General features: G+C 38.4%; 1 protein-coding gene across 1 annotated transcript in view; it reads right to left on the reverse strand.

Annotated features, from left to right (window-relative positions):
- Positions 1 to 25,606, reverse strand: part of SGK3 (serum/glucocorticoid regulated kinase family member 3) — a 69,055-nt gene extending 43,449 nt beyond the window's left edge. The window contains 4 exon segments of the mRNA XM_017896319.1: positions 4,291 to 4,366; positions 13,962 to 14,034; positions 19,823 to 19,906; positions 25,394 to 25,606. Coding sequence (XP_017751808.1) covers positions 4,291 to 4,366; positions 13,962 to 14,034; positions 19,823 to 19,906; positions 25,394 to 25,489 — 329 coding nt within the window. The 5' untranslated portion in view covers positions 25,490 to 25,606.
- Positions 25,607 to 25,836: the final 230 nt, after the last annotated feature.

The raw sequence follows: 25,836 nt of genomic DNA on the forward strand, positions 1-25,836 counted from the left end.
TTTAAAAAAATATTATAGAAGAAAGCATGAGACCATCTTTGTGTCCTTGGAGTAGACAAAGATCTTAAAGAGTCAACAAAAAGCACTCATTAGAAAGAAGAAACCTGATAAATTCGACTCTATTAACACTGAAAACTACAGTTAAACACAGTGGGGAAAAAATAATCACCATATCTATATCTGACAAAAGACTCAGTTCCAAAATATACAGAGAAGTCTCACAAAACCAATAGGAAAAAAGACAATACAATGGAAAAATGGTTAAGAGACTTAAACAGATACCTCACAAAAAAAGATATGCTGAAATGAAGTATAAACAAATGAAAAGGTCTTCAACTTAATTGGTCACAGGGAACTACAAATTCAAGCCACAATGCAATCAATATTTGTGTTCATTTACCACAATGGCTAAAACATAAAAGACATAAAAATAGCTAGTGTTGATGAGAATGTAGGAGTATAAATTGGTCTACAGTTTGGTAATAACTACTAAAGCTAAATAAATATATACAAAAGCTATGACCCAGCAAAATGTCTATCAAAAGGCACCATATTCTTGGCAGAACTAATTGTAACAGTGAAAACTGCAAACTACCGACTATCAATGTACAGTTCAGACAGATAAACTGATGTATTCACACAGAGGAAAACTATATGACAACTACATGCAACAACGTGGTTAAATGCAATGATGTGCTGGTAAACCAGCACTCCCTACAAAAAGCTCTAATTTTAATGTTTGTCAGTTTCCATGGTGTAAAGCTACCAATTCTTTTTTTTTTTTTTTTGAGATGAGTCTCGCTCTGTCGCCAGGCTGGAGTGCAGTGGCATGATCTCAGCTCACTGCAACCTCTGCCTCCCAGGTTCAGGCGATTCTCCAGCCTCAGCCTCCCGAGTAGCTGGGACCACAGGCACACGTCACCACACCCGGCTAATTTTTGTACTTTTAGTAGAGATGGGGTTTCACCACATTGGCCAGGATGGTCTCAATCTCTTGACCTCATGATCCACCTGCCTTGGCCTCCCAAAGTGTTGAGGTTACAGGCATGAGCCACTGTGCCTGGCCAGAAGAAAAGCTATTTTTAAAGTGTATTTCCTGCCGGGCATGGTGGCTCATGCCTGTAATCCCAGCACTTTGGGAGGCAGATCATCTGAGGTCAGGAGTTCCAACCCAGCCTGGCCTGTTGATGAAACCCCGTCTCTACTAAAATTACAAATATTAGCTGGGTGTGGTGGCGCACACCTGTAATTCCAGCTACTCAGGAGGCTGAGGTGAGAGAATTGCTTCAGCCCGGGGAGTGGAGGTTGCAGTGAGCTGAGTTCACACCACTGCACTCCAGCCTGGGTGACAGAGCAAGATGCTGTCTCAAAAACATAAAAAATAAAAATAAAAAATAAAGTACATTTCCTTAACAGTAATAACAGGTACACAGGAGGGGCTCAAGATACACTTGCTGACTGGCTTCTCTTCTTGCCCTCTTAAATTTCTACTATTTTAAGAACAGCTTGATGTTCAAATGAAGAGCATGAAAATTAAAAGTTCTGTTAACAACAGAAAAGATCTAGAAAATAGGAAATGTGGGCCAGGTGCAGTGGCTCACACCTGTAATCCCAGCACACTGGGAGGCCGAGGCGGGCAGATCACGAAGTCAAGAGATTGAGACCAACCTGACCAACATGGTGAAATCCCGTCTCTACTAAAAATACAAAAATTAGCTGGGTGTGGTGGCACACACCTGTAATCCCAGCTACTTGGGAGGGTGAGGCAGGAGAATCACTTGAACCTGGGAGGCAGAGATTGCAGTGAGCTGAGATTCTGCCACTGCACTTCAGCCTGGGTGACAGAGCAAGACTCTGTCTCAAAAAAAAAAAAAAAAAAAAAAAAGGAAACGTCACATTTTGCTAAAAAGAAAATGTCAGTTAAAAAATTAAGCTTATCACACCTGTAATCCCACCACTTTGGGAGGCTGAGGTGGGCAGATCACGAGGTCAGGAGATTGAGACCATCCTAACACGGTGAAACCCCATTTCTACTAAAAAAAAACAAAACAAAAAAAACTAGCCGGGCATGGTGGCACGCCCTGTAGTCCCAGCTACTGGGGAGGCTGAGGTAGAAGAATGGTGTGAATCCAGGAGGCAGAACTTGCAGTGAGCTGAGATCGCACCACTGCATTCCAGCCTGGGTGACAGAGTGAGACTTCTTTAAAAAACAAAACAAAACAAAAAAAAAAAAACCCAGTTTAAAAGATTCTTGGCTATTTTTGGGGTGCTGGAAATATCTTTTATCATGAATGGAATGGTGATGGTTACAGGGTGTATATATATTTCAAACTCCATTGAATTGTATACTTAAGAATTGTGTATTTCACAGTATAAGGTTTTGGAAACTGGCAATTTAAAATAATCCAATTGCTTTTAGTTGAATTTTAATGCCAAATATAACATATTTATAATACTGCACGTCAAGATTCAGAATGAATACTTAGTATTTATTATATAGTCTTAGGGGTTCTGAATAACTTAAAATACTAGGAGAAGTAATAACCACTACCATTTATTGCATACTTATTTCCATGCCAGCTCTGTCAAAGGAAGAGACAAATTCAAGCTTTGAATGCATGAATTACATTTCACACAAGCCAGTAATATGCCAATCAAAGTAATCTCCAGTGTATATAGCAATAATTAGAGATTAGAAGGCTGGGTCTAAGGTGAAGGTAGCATAGTGCATATCCCCAGGAAAAGGCATAATGTTTAAGAAAATAATTAAACAAAGAGTCAAATAAAAAGACTTTTTACTGAGGAATAGACTAGACAACGGAACTGTGAGTTCAGGTATCCTACCAAATTTCATGCCCTTCTGCCACCTGCCAGAGGATACCTGTTCTTACTGCACTGCCTAATGCTGGTGTGACCACGACTGTGAGACCTGCTTGACCCTTGCCCTACCTGGGAGCATCAGGGGAAATCCCTGACCAGAAGACGTTGTCAGAGGAAATCCAGTTTTAGCATTTTAGTAATTTAGTAAATTCAATTAAGTAAATTTAAAAAGCAGGTCAGAGGGCCTGTTCAGAATAGTAGAAGGCCTCTGTGAGCTATAAAGAACCATATAAATGATAATCATCTTTTTTAGAAAATTATTCAAAATACAGTTCTTCAGTGTTGTGGTTCTGAAAAGACTGTTAAAGTGTGTCATATTTACACCATTGCCCATAGGCAACTTTTAGTTTACACAGATAGGTGAGCTGCGGAAAAGCTATTCAAATATTTATCCTCTTCATTTCCTCTTAGAAAACTTTATACACACAAGTATTATAACATAAATTACAAAACACAATAAATGTAATGAATACTCATAAAACAACTACCAGACTCAAAAATGAAAACAAGCCAAACCACAGATCTACCACTGTTTTTGTAGGTATTTCTGATACAACCCTCCACCTTCCCAGCTGGGAGCTACTGGCCTACAGAAAGAAGTTTAAACCTGTCAGCATGAGACACCCACAGGGCTGGGAAAGCGCCTTTATCTTAATGGCTGCTGGAATACTGTGTTGAGAAAGAATGGAGGCCTCATGTGGGTCAACAGAACACCGACCCAAGTGGAACAGAAACGGTGGCATGTGTGCCCAACCCCAGACAACTCCTTCAACTTCGTCTTCTTTCCCAAAATCTACTCAGTCCAGGAAATGTTAAGTGTCCTGACGGTTCAGGCTTTCTGTATCCTTTTACGCCTGGAATGCATTCTCTTTTTTCCTCGAATGATTACACATCCTTTAAGTTGCAGGAAGCCTTCCTTGACCTCCTCAAGAAGAGATGCCTACACCTTTCTCTGCTATCTTCTAGCACCTCTATCATAAAAATTATCCAGCTTCAATTTCTTGTTTATTAATATATGCCTGCCTCTCCCACTACACTGGGAGCCTGTGCCTCTGGAAGGTAGGGATGACACTTAGCTTTATATTCCCAATGCAAGTAACAGGTACTTAAATGCTTTTTGAAGGTATAGATAAAATATAATACCAAATAATTAGCAAGATGCTTTAATTTATTATGCTAATTCATTTCAAGTTTAATCTATAAAACTAATGAAAGTACAAAAGGAAAAAAGAAAATAAGACGAAGAGAAAAGGGGAGAAAGAGTATCAGGAAGAAAATGCTCAAGGAAGATTTTACAAACATATATAGCACAGTAATGTTTCATAGAACAAACACAATTTATGTAAGGATTATTCGGTATTCTTAGGTTTGGTGTGAGTGTCCCTTTAGAACACAACAAAAATTACTTACTGGTTATAAAGTTCTGGATGCCTAACAAGGTTCTGAATGAATTCATTTAGTCCTGCTCTTCTTTGTTTAATAAAATCTGGAAGAGAAATATAAACTATTAGGATTATTTGTATCAGACTATGCAATTATCATCAACAGTTATATAATAGACAAGCACAAGATAGTAAATTTTGATTAAGAAGCTATTTTTAAATACATGCTACTTGTCACACAAAGAATACATACTTAGAAATTATATATATTATATGAATCATTTTATTTATATAATATATAATTATATACTACATNCCAGAAGAAGGAGGGAAACATAATCAAAGTTTGTTTCACAAGCATTTTATTCAGATTAATCAGTGAGCCAAGCAGCTCAGCTAGAAGCAAAGAATGGGAACTGGCAGGGTCTGTGGCTGGTCTTGCCATAAACAAGATGGTAACAAAGACAGCTTATCTAAGTCATAATAAGTGAGTCTTATCTAAGTCATATGAGGCAGGGTGTTTCCTTACAGTAAGCCATTTTCAGACAAAAAAGAGTGAAAATGGATAGGTCATAGGGAACTCTCTTTTGTTTTTAAAATGAAAGAAACCTGAACATATTTGTGGATGAAGGGGAGGAAGCCAGGAAAAGTAAGGGAGATAAATAATTGGACAAGTGTTTTGGATAAGGAAGAGAGATTATGTGATCAGTTTAAGGGTGGTATCTTGATTAGGAGGGACTTTATCCTGGGATTGTAAAGATAAATATTCAGGAAGCATTTAAGCTTGGAGATGGAGGACTACAGAACATTGAAGCAGTTTATGTCTAGTCATTTTATAATGTACCACAAAAGCATACAAGTGACAGGAAAGTAGTGGTGAATACATTAAGTCTGAGCAACTAGACACTCTCAATATAGTAAGAGCTGAGACAACTTTTTGAGAGTGACTCAGGTATTGAGACAAGAGTAGCAGAGGGGCATGGAGGAAGGCAGTACCAGACAAAAGGCAATGGAAAAATTACCAAATCATAGTGATGATATTGCATATCTCAACTCATGGAAAGAACAGAAATACTGAAATGTTGGCAGAATCAAAATTCTCTTCCTTACAATACCAGTTTTATGGGTCAAAAAAATTTCATTTCCCTTATAGCTGAATGCTCACATTTATCTCAAAACTGCAATTTCAAAACCCAGGTGAGAGAGGAATGCTGATGTACTGATTATGTGTAGGAGACATCGTGAGAATGTCAGAATCCTAATCTTAATGTCCCTCAGTTGAGTGTGTGTATTTATTTGTATTACCCACTCTCACACACCACCATGAAGACTTCCATATTTTTCTTCATTTCTCTATTTTTTTGAAGATGTCAATTTCTGTGTAATGTATAACTTCTTGAACATAAATTCTGTTTAACAAACTTCAACAGTAATCCCCTAAAGAATCTCTTCTCTGAGTTTCACTGACAATTTTTTGAAGCTCTCCATTGAAGTGTTATGGAAACCTTTGTTTGAAACTGCAGTAATGTGCTCAATACATAAATGGTGCCAGGAGAGACATGAAAATAAGCTAAATATCTCATATCTTATTTTTCTATTTATTATTAGAGGTTTTGTTTTGCTTCGATCTGATTTTTTCTGGTAACCAGAGGAAAATCATCTTTACCACTTTTTTTAAATGCTTTTCTTTTGACATGAAACAAAATAATAATAGAAAGAGAGAAAAGTATATATGCATTCTTTTTGGTCTCTTGAAGCCAATAAAGCAGCTAAATTTTATGTATCCATGTATGTATGCATGTATTCAGTATTTTAATGGTCTTTCTTGAAAGATAATGGTGTATCCAAGCTTCAGGTACTATAAAAGTCAGGTCTGCACAAAGCCTCATAAACTCTTTTAGAGAGGTGATTTCAAAAATATTGATAGCTAATAAATTGTATTAATGTTTAAAGAGATTTTATTTGTTTGTTTAAATTAAAGCACCCTGTGGAGGCAATTTAACAGGATCTTCAGGCTTTATTCTTTCGCCAAACTTCCCTCATCCATATCCGCATAGCAGAGACTGTGACTGGACTATCACCGTCAATGCAGACTATGTTATCTCCTTGGCATTCATCAGGTGAGTTCTTATATATTTCCACGTTAAAAAAATATATTGCTTGGCCATTTTGCTTTAGCATTTGCACTAGACAAATTCTTATTTCTATATATAGCATTTTTGTTGTTTTTTACTAATCCCAGTGCTAATACTTGTTCTAGCTTTGCCACTGTCATTCGTGTTACCTTGGGCAAGTTAATTATTTGAGTGAGCCTCCATTTTCCCACATGAGGCTAATAGCTGGCATCACAAAACCTGGCCTGTTTCCATTAATATTTCATTGGAAGTGTTAGGTAATAGCAACTCAATGATTTTCCAAGTAGAAAAGTCCCCAGTCTTTATTGTCCAAGATTGATGTAATCAGTATGTTGACTCCAGTAACACAATTCCTTTTTCTGCCACCAGTGTGTTAAAGCCTCTTAGTATTTATGTGAAATGTTAAGCTTAAATATTCAATATTTTCTAATATATTAAGGCCAGTTTGTTTTTCCTAAGTAAAGATAACTTGAACTCATACAAATTCAGCATAATTGTAAATGAATAAAATTTTTATTTTTGTAATTTGTAGTGGCGCATTGCTAATTAGTAATACCAAAGTGTCAACAATGATAATTTTAGTTTTATGCCAGGATCCTGTTGTAAGACAAATTCCCAAGCTAAATACTATTATTATCCCCATTTTCCCAATTGAGGAAACATCAATACAGACATTAGAAATATCAAAATGGATGATACAGGGCTTAGTTTACGTATGAAATTATTCTAGTTAATAACTCGAGGTAGAAGGATATATTACATGAAGTACATGACCTAAATTTGATTTCTAAATCTATTATGTGACCTTAGGGAGACCACTGACTTTAAAGAGCCTTAACGTACTCATCGGTAAAATGAAAATCATAGTCTCTTCCTTATACAGCAGGACTATTGGCAAGATGAGTTAATATTTATGAAAGTACCTTGTAAAACATAAGATAATATTAGCGTGCACTGTCCTTTCAGTTTTTCAGAAAAAAAAACATAACTAAGACTAAAATTTCCTTAAAAAGAATATTTTTTGTTTTAATTTCATTTTCAAAGAAGTTGCAATACTTCAAGTATTGATTTAGTCCCAAACTATAAATTAAAAATAAATATACTGTGTTCCATTGTTAAATAATCTTTCAGCCTTCCATGCATAATAAATACTCCTGTGTCATTTACAAAGCCATTGTTTCTAGTGATTCTCCCAACAGAGACAGTCAAGGAAGTTGTAATTAACATCAAAGTTTAATGTTGGAAGAGATGAAATTCAGAAGTTGTGTTTTATCTCAGAACATGGTAATAAGTAATGAAATAAAGTTTAATCTTCTAATTTCTGCTATGTTATTATACCAACAGTTACCAAATTCAGGCCTCAGATCCACTGAAAAATTTCAGGATAAGTTAATTGAATTACATTTTTGAAGCTACTGAATAAATTAAAGCAAAATATAATAGTGTGATGGTCTCCCAGTTTTCTCATGTTAGAGGGTCCTATATATAAAAAAGGTCTGGGAACCTCTGCACTCTCCCCTTCTCTCTTTACCACTCTGCATGCACAAGTGAAATGAGTAGCTGGACTCTTCTTTCCTGTACATGAATATGTGAAGGATGAGAATTGTGGAAAGTTAATGTCTATAAATTCTTTTTTTTTTTTTTTTGAGACGGGGCTTCACTCTGCCCCCCAGGCTGGAGTGCAAAGGCCGGAACTCAGCTCACTGCAAGCTCCGCCTCCCGGGTTTATGCCATTCTCCTGCCTCAGCCTCCCGAGTAGCTGGGACTACAGGCGCCCGCCACATCGCCTGGCTCGTTTTTTGTATTTTTTTTTTTTTAGTAGAGACGGGGTTTCACCGTGTTAGCCAGGATGGTCTCGATCTCCTGACCTCGTGATCCACCCGTCTCGGCCTCCCAAAGTGCCGGGATTATAGGCTTGAGCCACCGCACCCGGCCTCTGTCTATAAATTCTTTTATTTCCCTCTAATAAACAGGTAGAACTAATTCTTCTCTCTTGAATGGGGGTTGGACTTAATGACTACCTTCTAATGAGAGGAATATGGTGGATGTGATGGCATGTGGCTTCCAAGACTAAGTCAGAGAAGGCAACAAGGCTTCCTCCTTGCTAGTTCTCTTGGATCACTCACTCTGCGGAAGCCAGTTGCCATGTTGTAAGGACACTCAAGGCCCCTTAAGAAGAGGCCCACTCACAAGGAACCAAGGCTTTCTACCAAAAACTGTATGAGTGAGCCATATTAGAAGCAGATCCTTCCGCCCCAGTAAAGTCTTGAAATCACTGATGGTCTTTGCCTAGAACTATTAATTCATCAGAAGTTGTATAAGGATTTTCCAGTTCTATCATTCTGTGATTCTTCTATTTATGAACTGTGATTCCACTACCAAGTATTTTCCAACATTATCTCTTTGGTACAAAGAAATTACATTTCATACAACAAAGGCAAGATAAATCCTTGATTTTTTAATTTATTGATTTGGCAAATAAATTTACTCTAGTAACCTCTACAGCATTTCATGAGGTTTTTTTTTTCCCCTAAACAAGCAAAGTAAATTGGAAAGTCTTTATACTGATGTGCTCTAACCTGCTACGATAATTACTTTCTCCATGCCATCTAATCTTTACTCAGTAAAAGCCCCAACAGCTGGGCTCCTGTGTTCTTTTGATAAAACTCCAGTCATCCTAAATAGCTTCCTTGCTTTCAGGCAAGCTGTCCTGAGATCACTTTGTACATTTCCTGTGCCGGATCTCGGATCACCATTTCTCCATGGAACTCTGGTTCCTTTGAGAGGGAAATGGTACTTAGAGATCAAAATCTGAATGCTAGGGGTGTTGGTTACTACTTATTATTACTTTTAGGCATTTCCAAGAGAGAGTGCTAGAAAATATTTTTACAAAGCTAAAAAAATAAATTATGGGTCAGGTGCAGTGGCTCACGCCTGCAATCCCAGCTACTCGGGAGGCTGAGACAGGAGAATCGCTTGAACCTATGAGATGGAGGTTGTGGTGAGCCGAGATCATGCCATTGCACTCCAGCCTGGGCAACAAGGGTGAAACTCTGTCTCAAAAAATAAATAAATAAAATAAATAAATATTTCAAACTCTATCACCAAATTAAGTTACAAATTACAGGATTCTGCTGGGTGTGGTGGCTCACACCTGTAATCGTAGCACTTTGGGAGGCCAAGGTGGGCAGATCACCTGAGGTTGGGAGTTTGAGACCAGCCTGACCAACATGGAGAAACCCCATCTCTACTAAAAATACAAAATTAACCAGGCATGGTGGCGCATTCCTGTAATCCCAGCTACTTGGGAGGCTGAGGCAGGAAAATCATCTGAACTCAGGAGGTGGAGGTTGCGGTGAGCCAAGATCACACCACTGCACTGTAGCCTGGGCAACAAGAATGAAACTCTGTCTCAAAAAAAAAAAAAAGAAGAGAAAAGAAAATTACAGGATTTTTACTTAAAATCTTTGATTTTGTTTGTATCACTTTCCTCTCCTGTTTAAAATCTTGGTTTCCATGATAGTAACATTAATGACAGAATAACAACTCCATATAACTAACATTAACACTACTGAATGCAGTGTAAAACTTGTCCATGGGTTTTTGTTTTTATCCTTAGCAATATATCCCATGAAGAATATACAGTCAAAATCCCATGTTTTAAAGTTATTTAAATTAAGTTAGGTTTTTTCCTTCAGTTTATTTTCAGTTGTTAGAGGCTGCTTTGTTATTGCATTTTTATTTTGTTTTAAATTGTTTAAAATGTGTACATGGTTCCAAAGTCAAAGGTACAAACAAAATTCATTCAAGGGCATCTAACTTCCACCCCTTTTGCCTTTCCCGATCTCTCCTTCACCCTTAAAGTCACTAGTTTTATTAGTTTTTCATTTATTCTTCCATTATTTCTTTTTGAATCCCCATACCTTTTCCTACATAAAAAATACACACCATACAAATTCATTTGCTGTACTGTGATTTTTTTTTTTTTCCATTTAACGGTATATTCTGGAGATCACACCATAGAAAAATACATAAAGAGCTTTTTTGTTCCTTTTTACAAGTACGTTATATCCAGCTCCATCGGAAAAGTATTTCCATTGTTTCCAGTTTTTCTGTTAATAATTGTGTCACAATACATACAGTCTTGTGTCTACATATCATATGCAGTTTATTTTACAGACAGCTTCCTAGAAATGTGATTTCTTGGCCAAAGTGGAAAACGCATTCACAGTTTTTCTAAACATTACCAAATTCCCCTCAACATGGATTGTACCACTTTTATTCCACCAGAAAATATGGGAATGCCTGTATCCCCAAAGTGTAACCAAATGAGCATCTTATCCATCTCTGTTTTTCTGAATTTGACTTAGATCTGATTTCCCCAATGCAGGACTTTCTAATATCTCTGTGATATATGATCCCTTTCACTGTATGCAGTGAACAGAAATCCTATGGAAATGTAATATTACACATATTCGATATACGCAAGATAGAAAAACAGTTCTTCAAAAAAATCAGTTTTTAGTGTCAATTAATTCATCAAAACAAAGTACCAAAGAGCATGCAGCTTGGTATCTTGCTTTTAACAATGAAGCAGCATTGTTGCCAGTCTTTTACTTCTTTGCTTTCTTTCCTTGATTAAATAATTGTCTTAAGTAATTAGTTAAGGACTCTACAGAACTCCAACCCAAGTTCCAGTCTCATATTATCACTAGTAGTTTGATTTCTTAATATTTTTCTGCCACTTCTAATTAGTTAATTCTCTCAGTCACCCAGGCCAGATCCTCCAATTATCTCTCATTCTCTTCTCTGTATGTCTATTACCTAAGCAATCATCAAGATGTATTCCAGATTTTTCATTAAAGGAGTTCTCATACATTGCACATTTTTAAACCCTATTTCTACCCTAGTCCCCATACTCATTATCTAATGCCAGGGCTACTGGACTATTACCTTAAGCAGTCTCCCAGTCTCTCCTCTGCTGTGCCCACCATAAATTACCCACTGTCAGTTTCACATCTTGATCAAATGCCACTAAGGCCAACACGCTACCCATGAAGATGCTTTTCAACCTGTGCTCCAAGGAGATACCTCACTGTTATACCAACAAAAAAGGTCCATTTAAATTTTTTTTCACATATTACATTTCCATAAGATTTCTTGTGTGTGTGTGTGTGTGTGTGTGTGTGTGTGTGTGCGCACGCGCGTGCGTGTGTGTGTGTGTTTTTGGGGAACAGAATCTCACTCTGTTGCCCAGGCTAGAGTGCAATGGCGTGATCTTGGCTCACTTGCAACCTCCGACTCCTGGATTCAAGTGATTATCCTGCCCCAGCCTCCCGAGTAGCTGAGACTACAGGCACACACCACCATGCCCGGCTAATTTTTCTATTTTTAGTAGAGACGCAGTTTCACCATGTTGCCGCTGGTCTTGAACTCCTGGCCTCAAGTGATCCGCCCACCTCGGCCTCCCAAAATGCTGGGATTACAGGCGTAGCCACCATATCTGGCCTCCATAAGATTTCAATTGAGAAAAAAGTGTTCTGCTGCTGAAAACAAAGCATGAGTACAAAAGCCACAGGTCTACAGAATATAATCTGGCTTTGTTGTGCCAACTCAATTTTGTCTTGCTTCTCTTTATTAATGGGTTCATATATTTAGCAATACTTTAAAACCTAGTATTTGCCAGTTTTAAATAAAGTAATACTTTAAAACCAGTATATTGCCATTGTCAACCAATAAAAAAAGACATGTCTGCACCTTCAGAAAATCTACAGCCTACTATAAGACAGATTAGCAATTACAATGAAATGTGCTACATACTCCCAAGAGAAAAAAAAAAAAATCTCTGTATGTAACCAGGGAAGTGAGAACCTTCTCCAATCCTGAGTTTCATAAAGTGTAAAGAATAATAAGCCTCCTTATTATTCTATAGGGCCATAGGCAAAGCAGCCTCTGGGGAAAAAAAGTTTTAATTAAAGGAAGAATGTGGAAGAAATGTGAAAAAGATGCAGGATAAAGAGCGGTCTGTTAATGGTGGGCAGAATTCTATAGGATACAGTGATATGGTCTGGGAGGAAAATGAATGGTATGAAGTTAGGATGGAGAGAGAAAGCACAGTCAAGATAAGGGACCTTAGAGCTTTTATCTTGAGTAGTGACCAAGATCTCTCTCTCTTTCTTTCTTTCTTTTCTTACACAGACATGTAAGGTATTAATTTAAACGGTTACAAGCAAATTAGTTGGGGAAGGAGGGCAATCCATTTGGGATTCAGCCGTGGCAGAGATAGATGACTCTTCTGATAGAATTCCTGGTGAATAAGAAGACTTCTGTTTCCCTATAAGTAGACACCTGTGACTTCTATTAATCTCTTGGGTTCTAGGGGAAAATTCCAAGCTCACAGCTTTAGTCATATAGGTGCTAGATGCTGAGACCCCGTGTGTCAATGGGCTCCCCAAGGGTGAGCAATAGGATTTTTTTTTTTTTTTTTTTTTTTTTTGAGACGAAGTCTCGCTCTGTCACCTAGGCTGGAGTACAGTGGCGCCGGTCTCAGCTCACTGCAACCTCTGCCTCCTGGGTTCAAGCGATTCTCCTGCCTCAGCCTCCCAAGTAGCTGGGACTACAGGCGCATGCCACCACGCCTGGCTAATTTTTTGTAGTTTTAGTAGAGACGGGGTTTCACCATGTTAGCCAGGATGGTCTTGATCTCCTGACTTCGTGATCCGTCCGCCTTGGCCTCCCAAAGTGCTGGGATTACAGGTGTGAGCCACCGCACCCGGCCTAGGGTATCTTTTTGGTATCCCATTTAGAGGCCTGCAAGTTGCTATGTACACAGTATATATTTAATGTTTCTGAATATAAAAGTGAATATTCTTCATGACACTGATTTAAAGTCAGTAAGTTTCCCAAATTAACTTGAAGGATCAATAAAAAAAAATATTAATAGGGTCTCCCTCTGTCACCCAGCCTAGAGTGCAATGGCACAATGACAGCTCACTGCAGCCTTGAACTACTGACCTCAAGCAATCCTCTCACCTCAGCCTCCTGAGTAGCTGGTACTACAGGTTCATGCCACCATGCCCAGCTAAACTTTAAATTTTTGTAGAGATGAGGTTGCCCAGGCTGGTCTCGAAACTCCTAGCCTGAAGTGATCCTCCTGCCTCGCACTCCCAAAGTATTTCGATTACAGGTGTGAGCCACTGTGCCCAGCCCATGGACAGATAAATTTATCTGAAGTCAGACTGCTTGAATTTGGCTTCCAAATCTGCCCTTTACTATCTGCATGTGGTCCTGGGCAAATTAATGTGTCTTAGTTTCCTTATCTATAAAAATAGTGATAACAACAATAACACCCAACTCACAAAATTGTGAGGATCGAATAAATTAAAACACACGAAGTACTTAAAACAATGCCTAGTAGACAGTAAGCACCTTCCTGAGGCATTATTTTCATAGGGCATGAGATCTTTTAAAGTCCTGCACTGCTATACAGTGCAATGAATATGTTAATTTACTTCTTCAAACTTCAACGATCACTTCATGGCTGGCCTATGAAGTTGTTTCTTACCTGGATCAAAATTATCACCAAATATTCTCTTGGCAGGAATCTTCAGGGCCATAGCAGGAAACTGTTTTTTTAACTAAAATTTTTAAAAATAACATTATATGAACTAATTTTATAAGTCTTCTAGTTACGCATACATCAAAGCCAAATACAATCTGATTTTAAAGAAAATCCATCATAAGACATACTTTTGAATTTATGATCATCCAAAGTACAATATAAAATATATCAATAAAATGTCACAAACTAGTCATCTTTTTTGGTCCCAATAAAATACCTGGTAACTGTGTGACCTAGGGTAAAATATTCAACATCTGCATCTCATTTTCCTGCCTGTAAGTGAGGATAATTTTAACAATTACCTTACAGATTTGTTGTTTTAAAGGAGATTATGTATGGCAAGTGCTTAGGCTAGAACCTGGTGTTACAGTTCCGAATACGTATTACTCACTATCTTAAGAGAAGATATGATCTTGGTGTTTTCTCTACATGGATTGACAATAGATTTCTAAGAAAGTAGATGAATTTTGCTTTCAATATTCTTTCTGCTCTAATCTTCCCCTTATTAATATTCTAATAAGTGAGACCTCGTCTCTACAAAAATAAAATTAAAAACAATACCTAGTCATGGTGGCACATGCCTGTGATCCTAGCTACTTCTAAGGCTGAGGTGGGAGGATTGCTTGAGCCTGGAAGGTTGAGGCTGCAGTGAGCCATGATTATGCCATTGCACTTCAGCCTGGGCAACAGAGTAAGACCATGTCTCAAATATATATATATTTTTTCTAATACATTTATCTGATATGCTTGTCTTCAGAGAATGAAAACTTGGCCCTGAAGAAATTAAATTTGGGACAGTTAAGTCACAAAAATGGGTTATATTTTCATTATAAGTTTGATGTCAAAAATACACACACATATGTAAAAACTGTATCTCAGCTGGGCATGGTGGCTCACTGAGGCCTGTAATCCCAGCACTTTGGGAGGCTGATGTGGGAGGATTGCTTGAGCTCAGGAGTTTGAGACCAGCCTGGGCAACATAGCGAGGCCTTAACTCTACCAAAAAAAAAAAAAAAAAAAAAATCAGCTGGGTGTAGTCTAGCTATACAGTATGCAGGAGGCTGAGGTGGGAGGATCACTTGAGCCAGGGAGGTCAAGGTTGCAGTGCGCTGTGATCATGCCATTGCACTCCAGCCTGGGTGACAGAGCAACAACCCATATCACCAAAAACAAACAAAAAAAACCCCACCCCAAAACGATACCTCTAACTACCAACTGATAGGAAATACAAAGAACAGAGGAATGTACTAATCACTTTACAGCATGGGGCATGCTGTCAGTAAAATGCAGACTGAAAAATATGTAAACAAATGACCTTGTTTTTTTTCATACACACACAAAAAAATGTGTAAAGGAAAGAAAAGAAACGCAGAGGGGGAACCTAGTGATTAAATGACACTTAACAGACTTATCAACCAGTCACATAAACCCTAACTGGATATCTGATATTAAGGCATTACTGTTCATTTATTTTTAGATGTGGTAATGATACTGTGTATAAGTTTGTTTTTAAGAATCTTTATCTTTTAGAGATGTACACTAAAATATTTACAGATGAAAAGATACGATGTCTGAAATTTGTGTTGAAATTATGATGAGCTGGCTAGGAATAGAGATGAACCAGGAATGGCCACGTATCAGTAATTATTGAAGCTGGACGGTAACATATTATTATTTTCTGAATTGGTACTAGTATGTCTACTTCTGTATGTGTTTGACAATTTCCTTCCTTCCTTCCTTCCTTCCTTCCTTCCTTCCTTCCTTCCTCCCTCCCTCCCTCCCCCCACTTCCTTTCCCTTCTCTTTCCCCTTCCCTTCCCTCCCCCTCTCCCTCTCTCTTTCTTTTTTCCCTTAAGATAGTCTCTAGCTCTATCACCCAGGCTGGAATGCAGTGCTGACCTCCTGGGCTCAAGTGATCCTCCCCTCAGTCTCCTGAGTAGCTGGGACCACAGGGCACACACCACCACACCTAGCAAGTTGTTTTATTTTTTGTAGAGACAGTCTCATTAAGTCATTGCCCGGGCTGGTCTTGAACTCCTGAGCTCAATCAATCCTCCTGCCTCAGCCTTGCAAAGTGCTGGGATTATAGGTGTGAGCCACTGTTCCTCGCCTGTTTGACAATTTCTGTAATAAAAAGTTTAAAATATAAACTAGTCATAAAGGACACATTGAAGTTGACAAAATGCCTAGAGATTTTTTCTTTTCTTTTATTCTAAAAGGAGTACAGGAAAATAATTTGTGTTTTTGAACTTAGGGAAATCCAGACCAGGTTCAACCTGATTTCTGTAGTTTCAAAGAATTCAACCAATAACTATTTTCCTATTTTCTCTTTGCCCCTCACTACAGGAGGCAGAATTACAAGGAGTTACATAAAAGAGACATAAAAGTGATGAAATAAGAACAATGAAAAAAGGGTGAAAAGAAATACAAAAGAAATTAGGGAGACGAATGATAAAACCTGAACTACAAGTTAAGGAAACTCTTCTGCAAAAAGTCGAAAGATGGGATGTTTCACAGAGGAGAGAATGAAAGTGATCATGGATGGAGGTACCCCAAACAAGCTTTCCTATTTTATTTTTATGCTTACAGATACTCAAATATTAACAATTTAATTAATCACCTGCTATTAAAATCATGATGACACACTACCAGTGTGGATCTCCACAATGCTGAGTTTTTAGATGACATTTCCTACACCCCTTCCTCTTATGAAGAGTTTCACAAAAGACAACATCTTTAGAAGGTAAATCTAGCCTACAAAATATTTTAAGCAAAAGACAGAAAGAAGCCTCAAATGTATGTGGTGTGTGTGTGTGTGTGTGTGTGTGTGTGTGTGTGAGTGTGAGAGAGAGAGAGAAGGAAAGAGAGAGACAGACACAGACAGACACTACAGTCATGTTATTTTTACCCGAGCATAACCCAGGCATCCTGATGGGTACAGGTGGATTTACACACTCCTCAAAGACATGCTGAACATATGGATAAAGGGTATTCAAGAGTTTCAAAATGAGCTAACATTTCAACCCTCACTCAGCCTCCAATATAAGCCATTTTTTAAAAAATCACTAAACACTTAATGGAAGATATTTCCAAACTCTTATTGACTATTGTTTCAACAGTACAACTTTAATTACAGAAAAAAAAAAAAACCTATCTCAATATCCTTTGATGAAGCAAGTATCTAAAACTACACAGGTTGAATATCACAAATCTGAAAATCTGAAATGCTGCAAAACCAGTAACTTTTTGAGTGCTCAAAGGAAATGCTCACTGGGGCATTTCAGATTTCAGATTTTCAGATTTGGGATGGTTAACTGGTAAGTACAACTCAAATATTCCAAAATTTGAAAAAAAATTGAAATCCAAATCACTCTGGTTCCAAGTATTTCAGATAAGGGATACTCAACCTGTATTTAGTAAATGCAGTTGCATATGCATTAAAGAAAAGCTGAAGAACAGAAGAAAACAGTAAAATGTTAAGTTATTTCTGAGCAGCAACATTACAGGTGTTTTGTTCTAGTTTTTGTTTTGAGACAGGGTATCACGAGTGCAGTGGCATGGTCATGGCTCACTGCAGCCTCAACTGCCCAGGCTCAAGTGGTCCTCCTACCACAGCCTCTGAAGTAGCCAGAACTATAGGTATGTGCCACTACACTAACTTCTTTTTATTTTTTTTGTAGAGATGGAATCTCCCTATTAAGTTTACATAGGAAAAAATAAATATTTTTAAATTGCAGTATTATCTTCAGAAATTCAATTTCAAGTAGCAAGTGATCTGAGTATTAGGAACAAATATATACATAGTGAAATGCTAAATAAAGGTGAATCAGAAGTCTGATTTTCATGACTTAACAAAACATAGGAAGTGGTACAGCTAGACATTGTTTGATTCATTCTGACCCATTTAGGAATTTGTTTCTTAATTGATATATGTGTAACTTTCCTCATATTCAAAAATATCTTACAAATAATAACCCACAGGCATATATTTATTCCTATGTTTAAAATCAAGAGACAGGGTTAAGAAATTTAAAAATTCCCTTCTTTTTGTTTTTTTTTTTTTTGAGATAGAGTCTCGCTCTGTGGCCCAGGCTGGAGGGCAGTGGCACAATCTTCGCTCACTGCAACCTCTGCCTTCTGGGTTCACGCCATTCTCCTGCCTTAGCCTCTCAAGTAGCTGAGACTACAGGTGCCCGCTACCATGCCCAGTTAATTTTTTGTAGTAGAGATGGGGTTTCACCATGTTAGCCAGGATGGTCTTGATCTCCTGACCTCGTGATCCGCCCACCTCAGCCTCCCAAAGTGCTGGGATTACAGGCGTGAGCCACATGCCCAGCCCAAAATTCTGTTCTTAAATATATAACAAGAGTTTTCCAGAGGATGCCTAGTAATCTACCATTCATTAAACAATGACACTGGGAGATTCCTATTTATTAATACATGAGAGCAGAGGAATTTCAATTTGGGACTTGAGGCCAAGGGCAGTGGCTCATAGCTGTAATCTCAGCACGTTAGGAGACCGAAGTGGGCGGATCACATGAGGCCAGGACTTTTGAGACTAGCCTGGCCAACATGGCAAAACCTCATCTCTACTAAAACTACAAAAACACTAGCCAGGCGTGGTAGCTCATGCTTGTAATCCCAGCTACTTGGGAGGCTGAGGCATGAGAATCGCTTGAACATGGGAGGCAGAGTACGTTGTAGCGAGTCAAGATCGTGCCACTGCACTCTGGCCTGGGTGACAGAGCAAGACCATCTCTCAAAAATAAATAAATAAATAAATAAATAAATAAATAAATAAATAAATTGAGGATTTGAGGCACAATAGCTTTTGTTCTTAACTGAAGCAAAACTTTAAATTCAGGACTGTCTTAATGACCTGGAGTTCCATAATAGCTATTAATAACTCAAGAGGTATGCTTTAGCTTCTATGTATGATCTTCAAGGCAACACTATCCACAAACACTGCTACCTGTGGAAGATACGGACTGATGTATGACAGTGACTGTGGTGGTCTTGCTGCCTTTATTTTTTTAGATGGGGTCTTGCTATATTGCCCAGACGGCCGTGCAGTGGGGCAATCATGCCTCACTGTACCCTCTGAATTCCTAGGCTCAAATGTTCCTTCTGCCTTAGCCTCCCAAAGTGCTGGAATTACAGATGTGAACCATTGTGCCTGGCTCTTTGCTGCCTACTTTAGCAAATATGTACTGCATACACTGCAAACACTAGATTATGAATACTATTTAATATCTGAGTTATGAAAATATAAAAACAGGTTTTAGTATTTTAAATAGCTAATGGTCTCTTAGATATCACCACCTAGGTAGCTGTCAGAACTCTAAAAGTCAACAGTCATTTCAGTTGCGTTAGCTACTTAAAATCTGGAACCTAAGACATATCTCTAAGAATGGAAACAAACTATGGAAGGGAGATAGGTTCGTGATAGACTTTCAAACATAAAGCTTACAGTAGGCAATTTAACCAGAAATACCATGATGATTAACACTTATCAGAGAGGTAGGTAGAAAGAACTGACTTCTAATTTTTTATGACATTAAAAGGTATTTTATCTAGTTCTCATATTTTTAATGGTTTATTTGGAATTGTTCAGCAGTCCTCTCTCTACCCTTTCTTTGTAAGCATTCCAAAGTTAGGATGTTTTTGAAGAATCTCTTACCTTTGTCTGCTTGTCTGACATATTAATATATCAGTATCAATTTATTCATTCAAATACATTTCTCTTATTTTGGGGTTTTCTCAGGTCCTTTCTTTTAATTAGAAATCTTGTAGACTATTACTTACAGTGTTGTAAAGTTTATCAAACTCTGCATATCTCCTGAAGACAAACCATTCACTCCTTCCCACTGAAACCAGAACTTTATAAACCTGTGGAAATAAAAAAGTAACAATGTAACAAAATTTAATTGCAAAAAACCCATTAGCTACTTAAATACATTAAACCTGTTTTCATATATATATTTTTTTGAAACAGTCTGGCTCTTTCAATAAGGCTGATATCTTCATATTCTGAAACTGATATTAACATTAACATTTTTATATGATTCTCCAAGATACATAAACATACCAATTAAAGCACTTATTGAATCTTGTCAAATGGTATTCTTGGCGGGGCTCAGTGGGTCATGTCTGTAATCTCAGCACTTTGTGAGGCTGAGGTGGGAGGATCACTTGAGCGTAGGAGCTGGAGACCAGCCTGGGTAACATAGGGAGACCCCGTCTTTACAAAAAACTTAAAAATTAGCCAGGCATGGTGTACACGCCTGTAGTCCCAGCTACGCAGGAGGCTGAGGTAAGAGGATTGCTTGAGCCCAGGTAAGTCGAGGCTGTAGTGAGCTGAGATCATACCACTGCACTCCAGCCTGAGTGTCAAAAGCGAGATCATGACTTGAGGGAAAAAAAAAAGGTGATTTCTTGTGATGGGAAGAATATGAGGTCAGGAAAAAAAACAGGTGATATTTTATTTTTCAAATGTTACAAAATATTTCTGTAATTTTCAGGGAATAACATAGTCAACACCCACTTGCTCATTATTTGGACCTACTGAATTTCTAACATTTTGCCATTCTTGCTTCAGATTTTTTTTGCCAAAGAATAAAATACTATAGATGCAATTGTTGCCACTTTCCTCTCTTCTTCCCTAGCAGTAATTACTACCTTGAACTTACAAAGTATTTTCAAAAGTTGTACCTGCTTCATAAAAAACCTTCAATTATTAGTTCTCTTCATCTTTCACATAGTAGTTTTAGGTCATCTTTCACATAGTAGTTTTCAAACTATTAATAACAATTTATTCTCAGATTTCCTAGTATTATCTTCCATATTCATTATTTTCAAGTATACATAACCTCATATAATCATAATCCAACAACCCTATGAAGTAAGCAGAACAAATATTATAACCCCCCACTATACATGAGACACCCTACATGAGCTGCAGGATGGTAATCTGGCTCTTTTGGTCTTAACTGAAAAGGAATCTGGTTGTCTTAGAGGAAGCTATTACGTGTAAGATGTTAGAATTAATTTGATACCCCCCCTCATGAACAGCATGCAGAAGTAGAGGGCAAAAAACTTAGCCAAGGTTCCAGTGACGTTGAGTAAGACTAGACAAGAGATTTATCTCACATGGCACTCAGGATCAGACAAGCCTAGAAGTAGAACTGCTGTAAGAGAATAAAACACTTAAGTTTATATGATTGTGAGTTTCTTGAATTATTTGTGCTGACTTGGTGAGAAGAATGGACCTTAGAAAGTTCAGGTGGCCTCCCCTGGCTACCCAAATACAGCCAAGACCAGGACCAAGTCTAGGTTCCAAGCTGGAGCAGCTCTGCGGTAAATATATTTACAGAAGGCAAGATAAAGCCTTGTGAAATTATGAATTAACAGTATGATTTATAAACAAGTGCTTATTAAATATGTACTAATAAAACAGTAGACAAAACAAAACTAGTCAAATCCTTAAAATACTTCCACTGGTAAAAGCAAAACAAGATTAGATTTCCTGTGAAATCTAACAGGATTTCACAGGAAACAGTACAATACTGAATACAATATGAAATTATCTTATTTGCGTATTTCCTTATTGTCTGTCTTGCCCCAGTTAATGAAAGTTCCTTGAGAGCTAGGGCTAATGTCACTCTTGTTCCACTGTATCCCCAGTGCCTAGAATATGACATAGAAGCTCACAATTTGTCAAGTGGATAAATGAAAATATAATTTAGACTTGGCTTAAGTCAAGACACCTACAATGCAACACATTTCCCTGTTAGAAGCTTCATGGTATTGAACTATATAAACTACCTATGCAAACTAGAGTATAAAAATATTATCAAGGCTGTGCGTGGTGGCTCATTCCTGTAATCCCAAAACTTCGGGAGGCTGAGGCAGGAGAATCACTTGAGCCCAGGAGTTCGAGACCAACCTATTCAACGTAGCAAGACCTGTCTCTATTAAATTTAAATTCAGGCTGGGCGCAGTGGCTCATGCCTGTAATTCCAGCACTTTTGGAGGCCGAGGCAGGTGGATCACGCAAGAGATAGAGACCTTGCCAACATGATGAAACCCCGTCCCTACTAAAAAAAGAAAAAAAAGAATATATATATATATACACACAAAAAAAATTAGCTGGGCATGGTGGCATGCACCTGTAGTCCCAGCTACTCGGGAGGCTGAGGCAGGAGAATCGCTTGAACCCAGGAAGAGGAGGTTGCAGTGAGCCTAGATTGCGCCACTGCACTCCAGCCTGGCAACAGAGCGAGATTCCGTCTCAAAACAATAAATAAATAAATAAATAAATAAATAAATAAATAAATAAATAAAAATATTATCGATAACACGGGTACCTAGGCTGAACAGAGCATCTGTGTTGGGTGGGATGGGGTCTATCTGCACTGAGAGAACAAAGTTTCTTGAGGATTGAGGACTGCACTGTAGTGATCAGCAAATAACAGATGAACATTTCAACAAATACTTATTTGAATTCCTACTATCTTTGTTGTAGGGGCTAGTGAAACGATAATGAAGAAGTCCTTGCTTCGAAGAACCTTGCATTCTACTCAAAGAAGGCACATATAAACAAACACAAAATGTGGCAGGAGGGAAAGCAAGACAGAGTGAGAGGGGTAGCGTGGGGTGTGAAGGTGCTATTTTTTATAGGGTGGTCAGAATATGCCTCTCTAATAAGGCAATATTTGGGAATCTGAAGGAAGTAAATGAATAAGGTGATTTAGTTAGGGCCTTTGAGAACTCAGTGCACAGCGTAAAAACAGCTGGGTAAGAGAAATGTTACAGGTCTCCTCGACCATCCTACAGAAGACATGGAAATACCCCCAGCCTGGAAAATCAAAGGACACATGAGATAATCTGCTGACATTTGCTATGTGTGAACTTCCATCAAACTTGGCAGGAGGTATCCTCTTGAGGAAAGAATGACCCAAAGGCAAAAATAAGGAGAGGGAAGGAAGGAAGAAAAACTTTCACACACTCTACCATTTTATTCTAGGTATATCAACCTTTGTTTACCTTCAATGTGATACTGCTAAAAATTTGCTTATACAAATGTGCAACAAATGCCTATTGTTTAAGATATTCCTGCAATATAGAGGCTCAGAAGGGGTATATGGTCAGAAACACATTGCAATTTATCTGCTCTGGGATGTGGTGCCAAGTGTGGCAGGCGTGTGTTAAGGAAGAGAGGACAGAGGGACTGCTTTCCCTGCTCCTTGTCTGAGACTTTGAGAGAAAACCATCATTTCTGGCACCCAGCCCCACCTAGTTAAGAAGGCAGAGAGATTTAGTTTAACTCCTCAGCTTTCCTCAACTGCCCTATGACAGGGACTCTGAGTTGAAAGTCACCTGTCATGGGACTCAACTGGCAGTGACCAGGTAACCCCCTTTTTAGAGGCTGGGTTGGACCACTGAGCCAGGAGCAGGTGAAGGACATGTCAGAGCCTCAGGGGGCTCTACAGCTATCAAGGGCCAAGGTACTGAGTCAGTGGAGAGTTGCCGCAAGACCCTGGTCAAGTCAACAAAGAGATCATAAGCTAGTTCATCAACTGAAGGTGCCAGCAATGGATGCCAGCAAAATGCCCAGGTTATCAGGTCAGTCATAGCTGGCTATCTGCCAGACCAGCCACTTTACAGCTCAAATAACAAAGATCTAGAGGGATAACAAGAACTCAAGAGGCTTCACCAGGCTACCATGAGGTCATTCACCAACTCAACAATACTGTGAAAGGGGACACCTCTCCTTCCATAAACCATGATGCCAATCTGAGGAGGATGTGTGTTCAAGTAAGAGAAAGAAAGCAGAAGAGAGGCTAAGCATTTTATCCTGAGATCTGGTTAAATTATTAGATCAGACTAAGTATTAAACAGAATTCGGCTAAATGAATTTCTTCATATTACTCATACAACATAGAAAAGATCTAGTTGGAGGTAACCAAAGTGTGGTTTTCAGACTTCCTGCATCAGGATGAACTGGTCAAGTGTGCTGAACAATTCAGATTACAATCCTGTATAGTACATAACTATTTACTCATTTTACAAATAAGGCAACTGAAACACAGAGAGGTGAAATAATTCATACACCCCGGATTTGAACCCAGGCCATCTGACTCCAGAGTTCCAACTCTGTAGGTGAGGGGGGTGGGGAGTTACGAGGAAGAGCAGATCAGTAATATACACGATAAATGGCTTTATTTTTTCAGGGGGAGGAGGGCACAAGACCTCTGTATATACTAATAGGACTACTAGAACTACATACAATATTGTTTGTTTCAGCACACTAATTAGAAAAGTGACTATTCTCCAATAATAAAAACTGATACACAGATTGAGCAAATATTCATTGTGCTTACTCTTTATAAAGCCCCGTAGTAGATATTACAATGATAAATGATAAAATTAGAAACGGCTTAACCTTTAAGGTAAAAAAAAAATAAAGTACTGAATTAAATATTTTAAAACTGTGAGATACTATAAACATTTCAGGACAATAGTTCTTAATATGAAATCGATGTCTTCAGGAGTCCATTAATTCCTGATAGTGCATGCAAAATTGTAAGTGTGTGGGTAGATCCATGTGTATGCACATGCACATTTTCTGTTAAGAAGATTAGTTAGTAGCCGGGCATGGTGGCGGGCGCCTGTAGTCCCAGCTACTCGGGAGGCTGAGGCAGGAGAATGGCATGAACCTGGGAGGTGGAGCTTGCAGCGAGCCGAGATCGTGCCACTGCACTCCAGCCTGGGCAACAGAGCCAGACTCTGTCTCAAAAAGAAACAAAAAAAACAAGAAGATTAGTTAGATACGGTTGGGCACGGTGGCTCATGCCTGTAATCCCAGCACTTTGGGAGGTCAAGGTGGGCGGATCACGAGGTCATGAGATCGAGACCACACTGACCAATATGGTGAAACCCCGTCTCTACTAAAAATACAAAAATTGGCTGGGTGTGGTGGCACGCGCCTGTAGTCCCAGCTACTCAGGAGGCTGAGGCAGGAGAATCACTTGAACCCAGGAGGCAAAGGTTGCAGTGAGCAGAGGTTGTGCCACTACACTCCAGCCTGGTGACAGCATGAGACTCTGTCTCAAAAAAAAAAAAAAAAAAAAAAGATTAGTTAGATGGTTTCATACAATTCTCCAAGAGGATAAGAAAAGAGACACTAAAAAAGGAAAATTTATTCCATTACGGTAGCCACAGAAGACTTTGTGGAGAACAGATCATGTGAAAGAAGTAAAATCCAGGTATGTGGGAGATGGGGAAGGGGGTGTTCTAGGTTGGAGAAGAAAAGCAGAAATGAAAATATTCTCTATATTCAGTTTTTTTTCCACATGCTTTATGTTAAGTACTTACAGTAAACCTCTTCTTTTTCTCTCTGTGTTCATCAGAGCTGGGAATGCTTACACTTGGGCAGCTTTCCTTGTAGTCCATGGTATGATCTCTTTGCATTTAATCCCTCAAGAGCACACCAAAAAATGCGTCCGAAGAAACAGTCGGCAGAGGACAAACTCAATTAATCCAAAACATAAAACCTCTGGAAGTAATGTTCAAATTCCATCATGCAACCTTAACCAACAGAAAAAAAAAAAAAAGTGATTAACAGAACAATTTTAACATACTATGACAGTCATTCCTTAAGCATGGGACTAATTTTACATTTATTTTGGCAGGAATTTACTTTTGCTCATCAGTCTCAGCCTAGGTTAGAGATTTAGTTTCTATTGTGTTCCTACCACAACCTACAAATATCTGCAGCCCATCTACCTTCCTTACTATTAGGAAATTCCAGTAACTTA

Source organism: Rhinopithecus bieti, unplaced genomic scaffold, assembly GCF_001698545.2.
Source record: "Rhinopithecus bieti isolate Rb0 unplaced genomic scaffold, ASM169854v2 scaffold_27306, whole genome shotgun sequence".
NCBI lineage: Eukaryota > Metazoa > Chordata > Mammalia > Primates > Cercopithecidae > Rhinopithecus > Rhinopithecus bieti.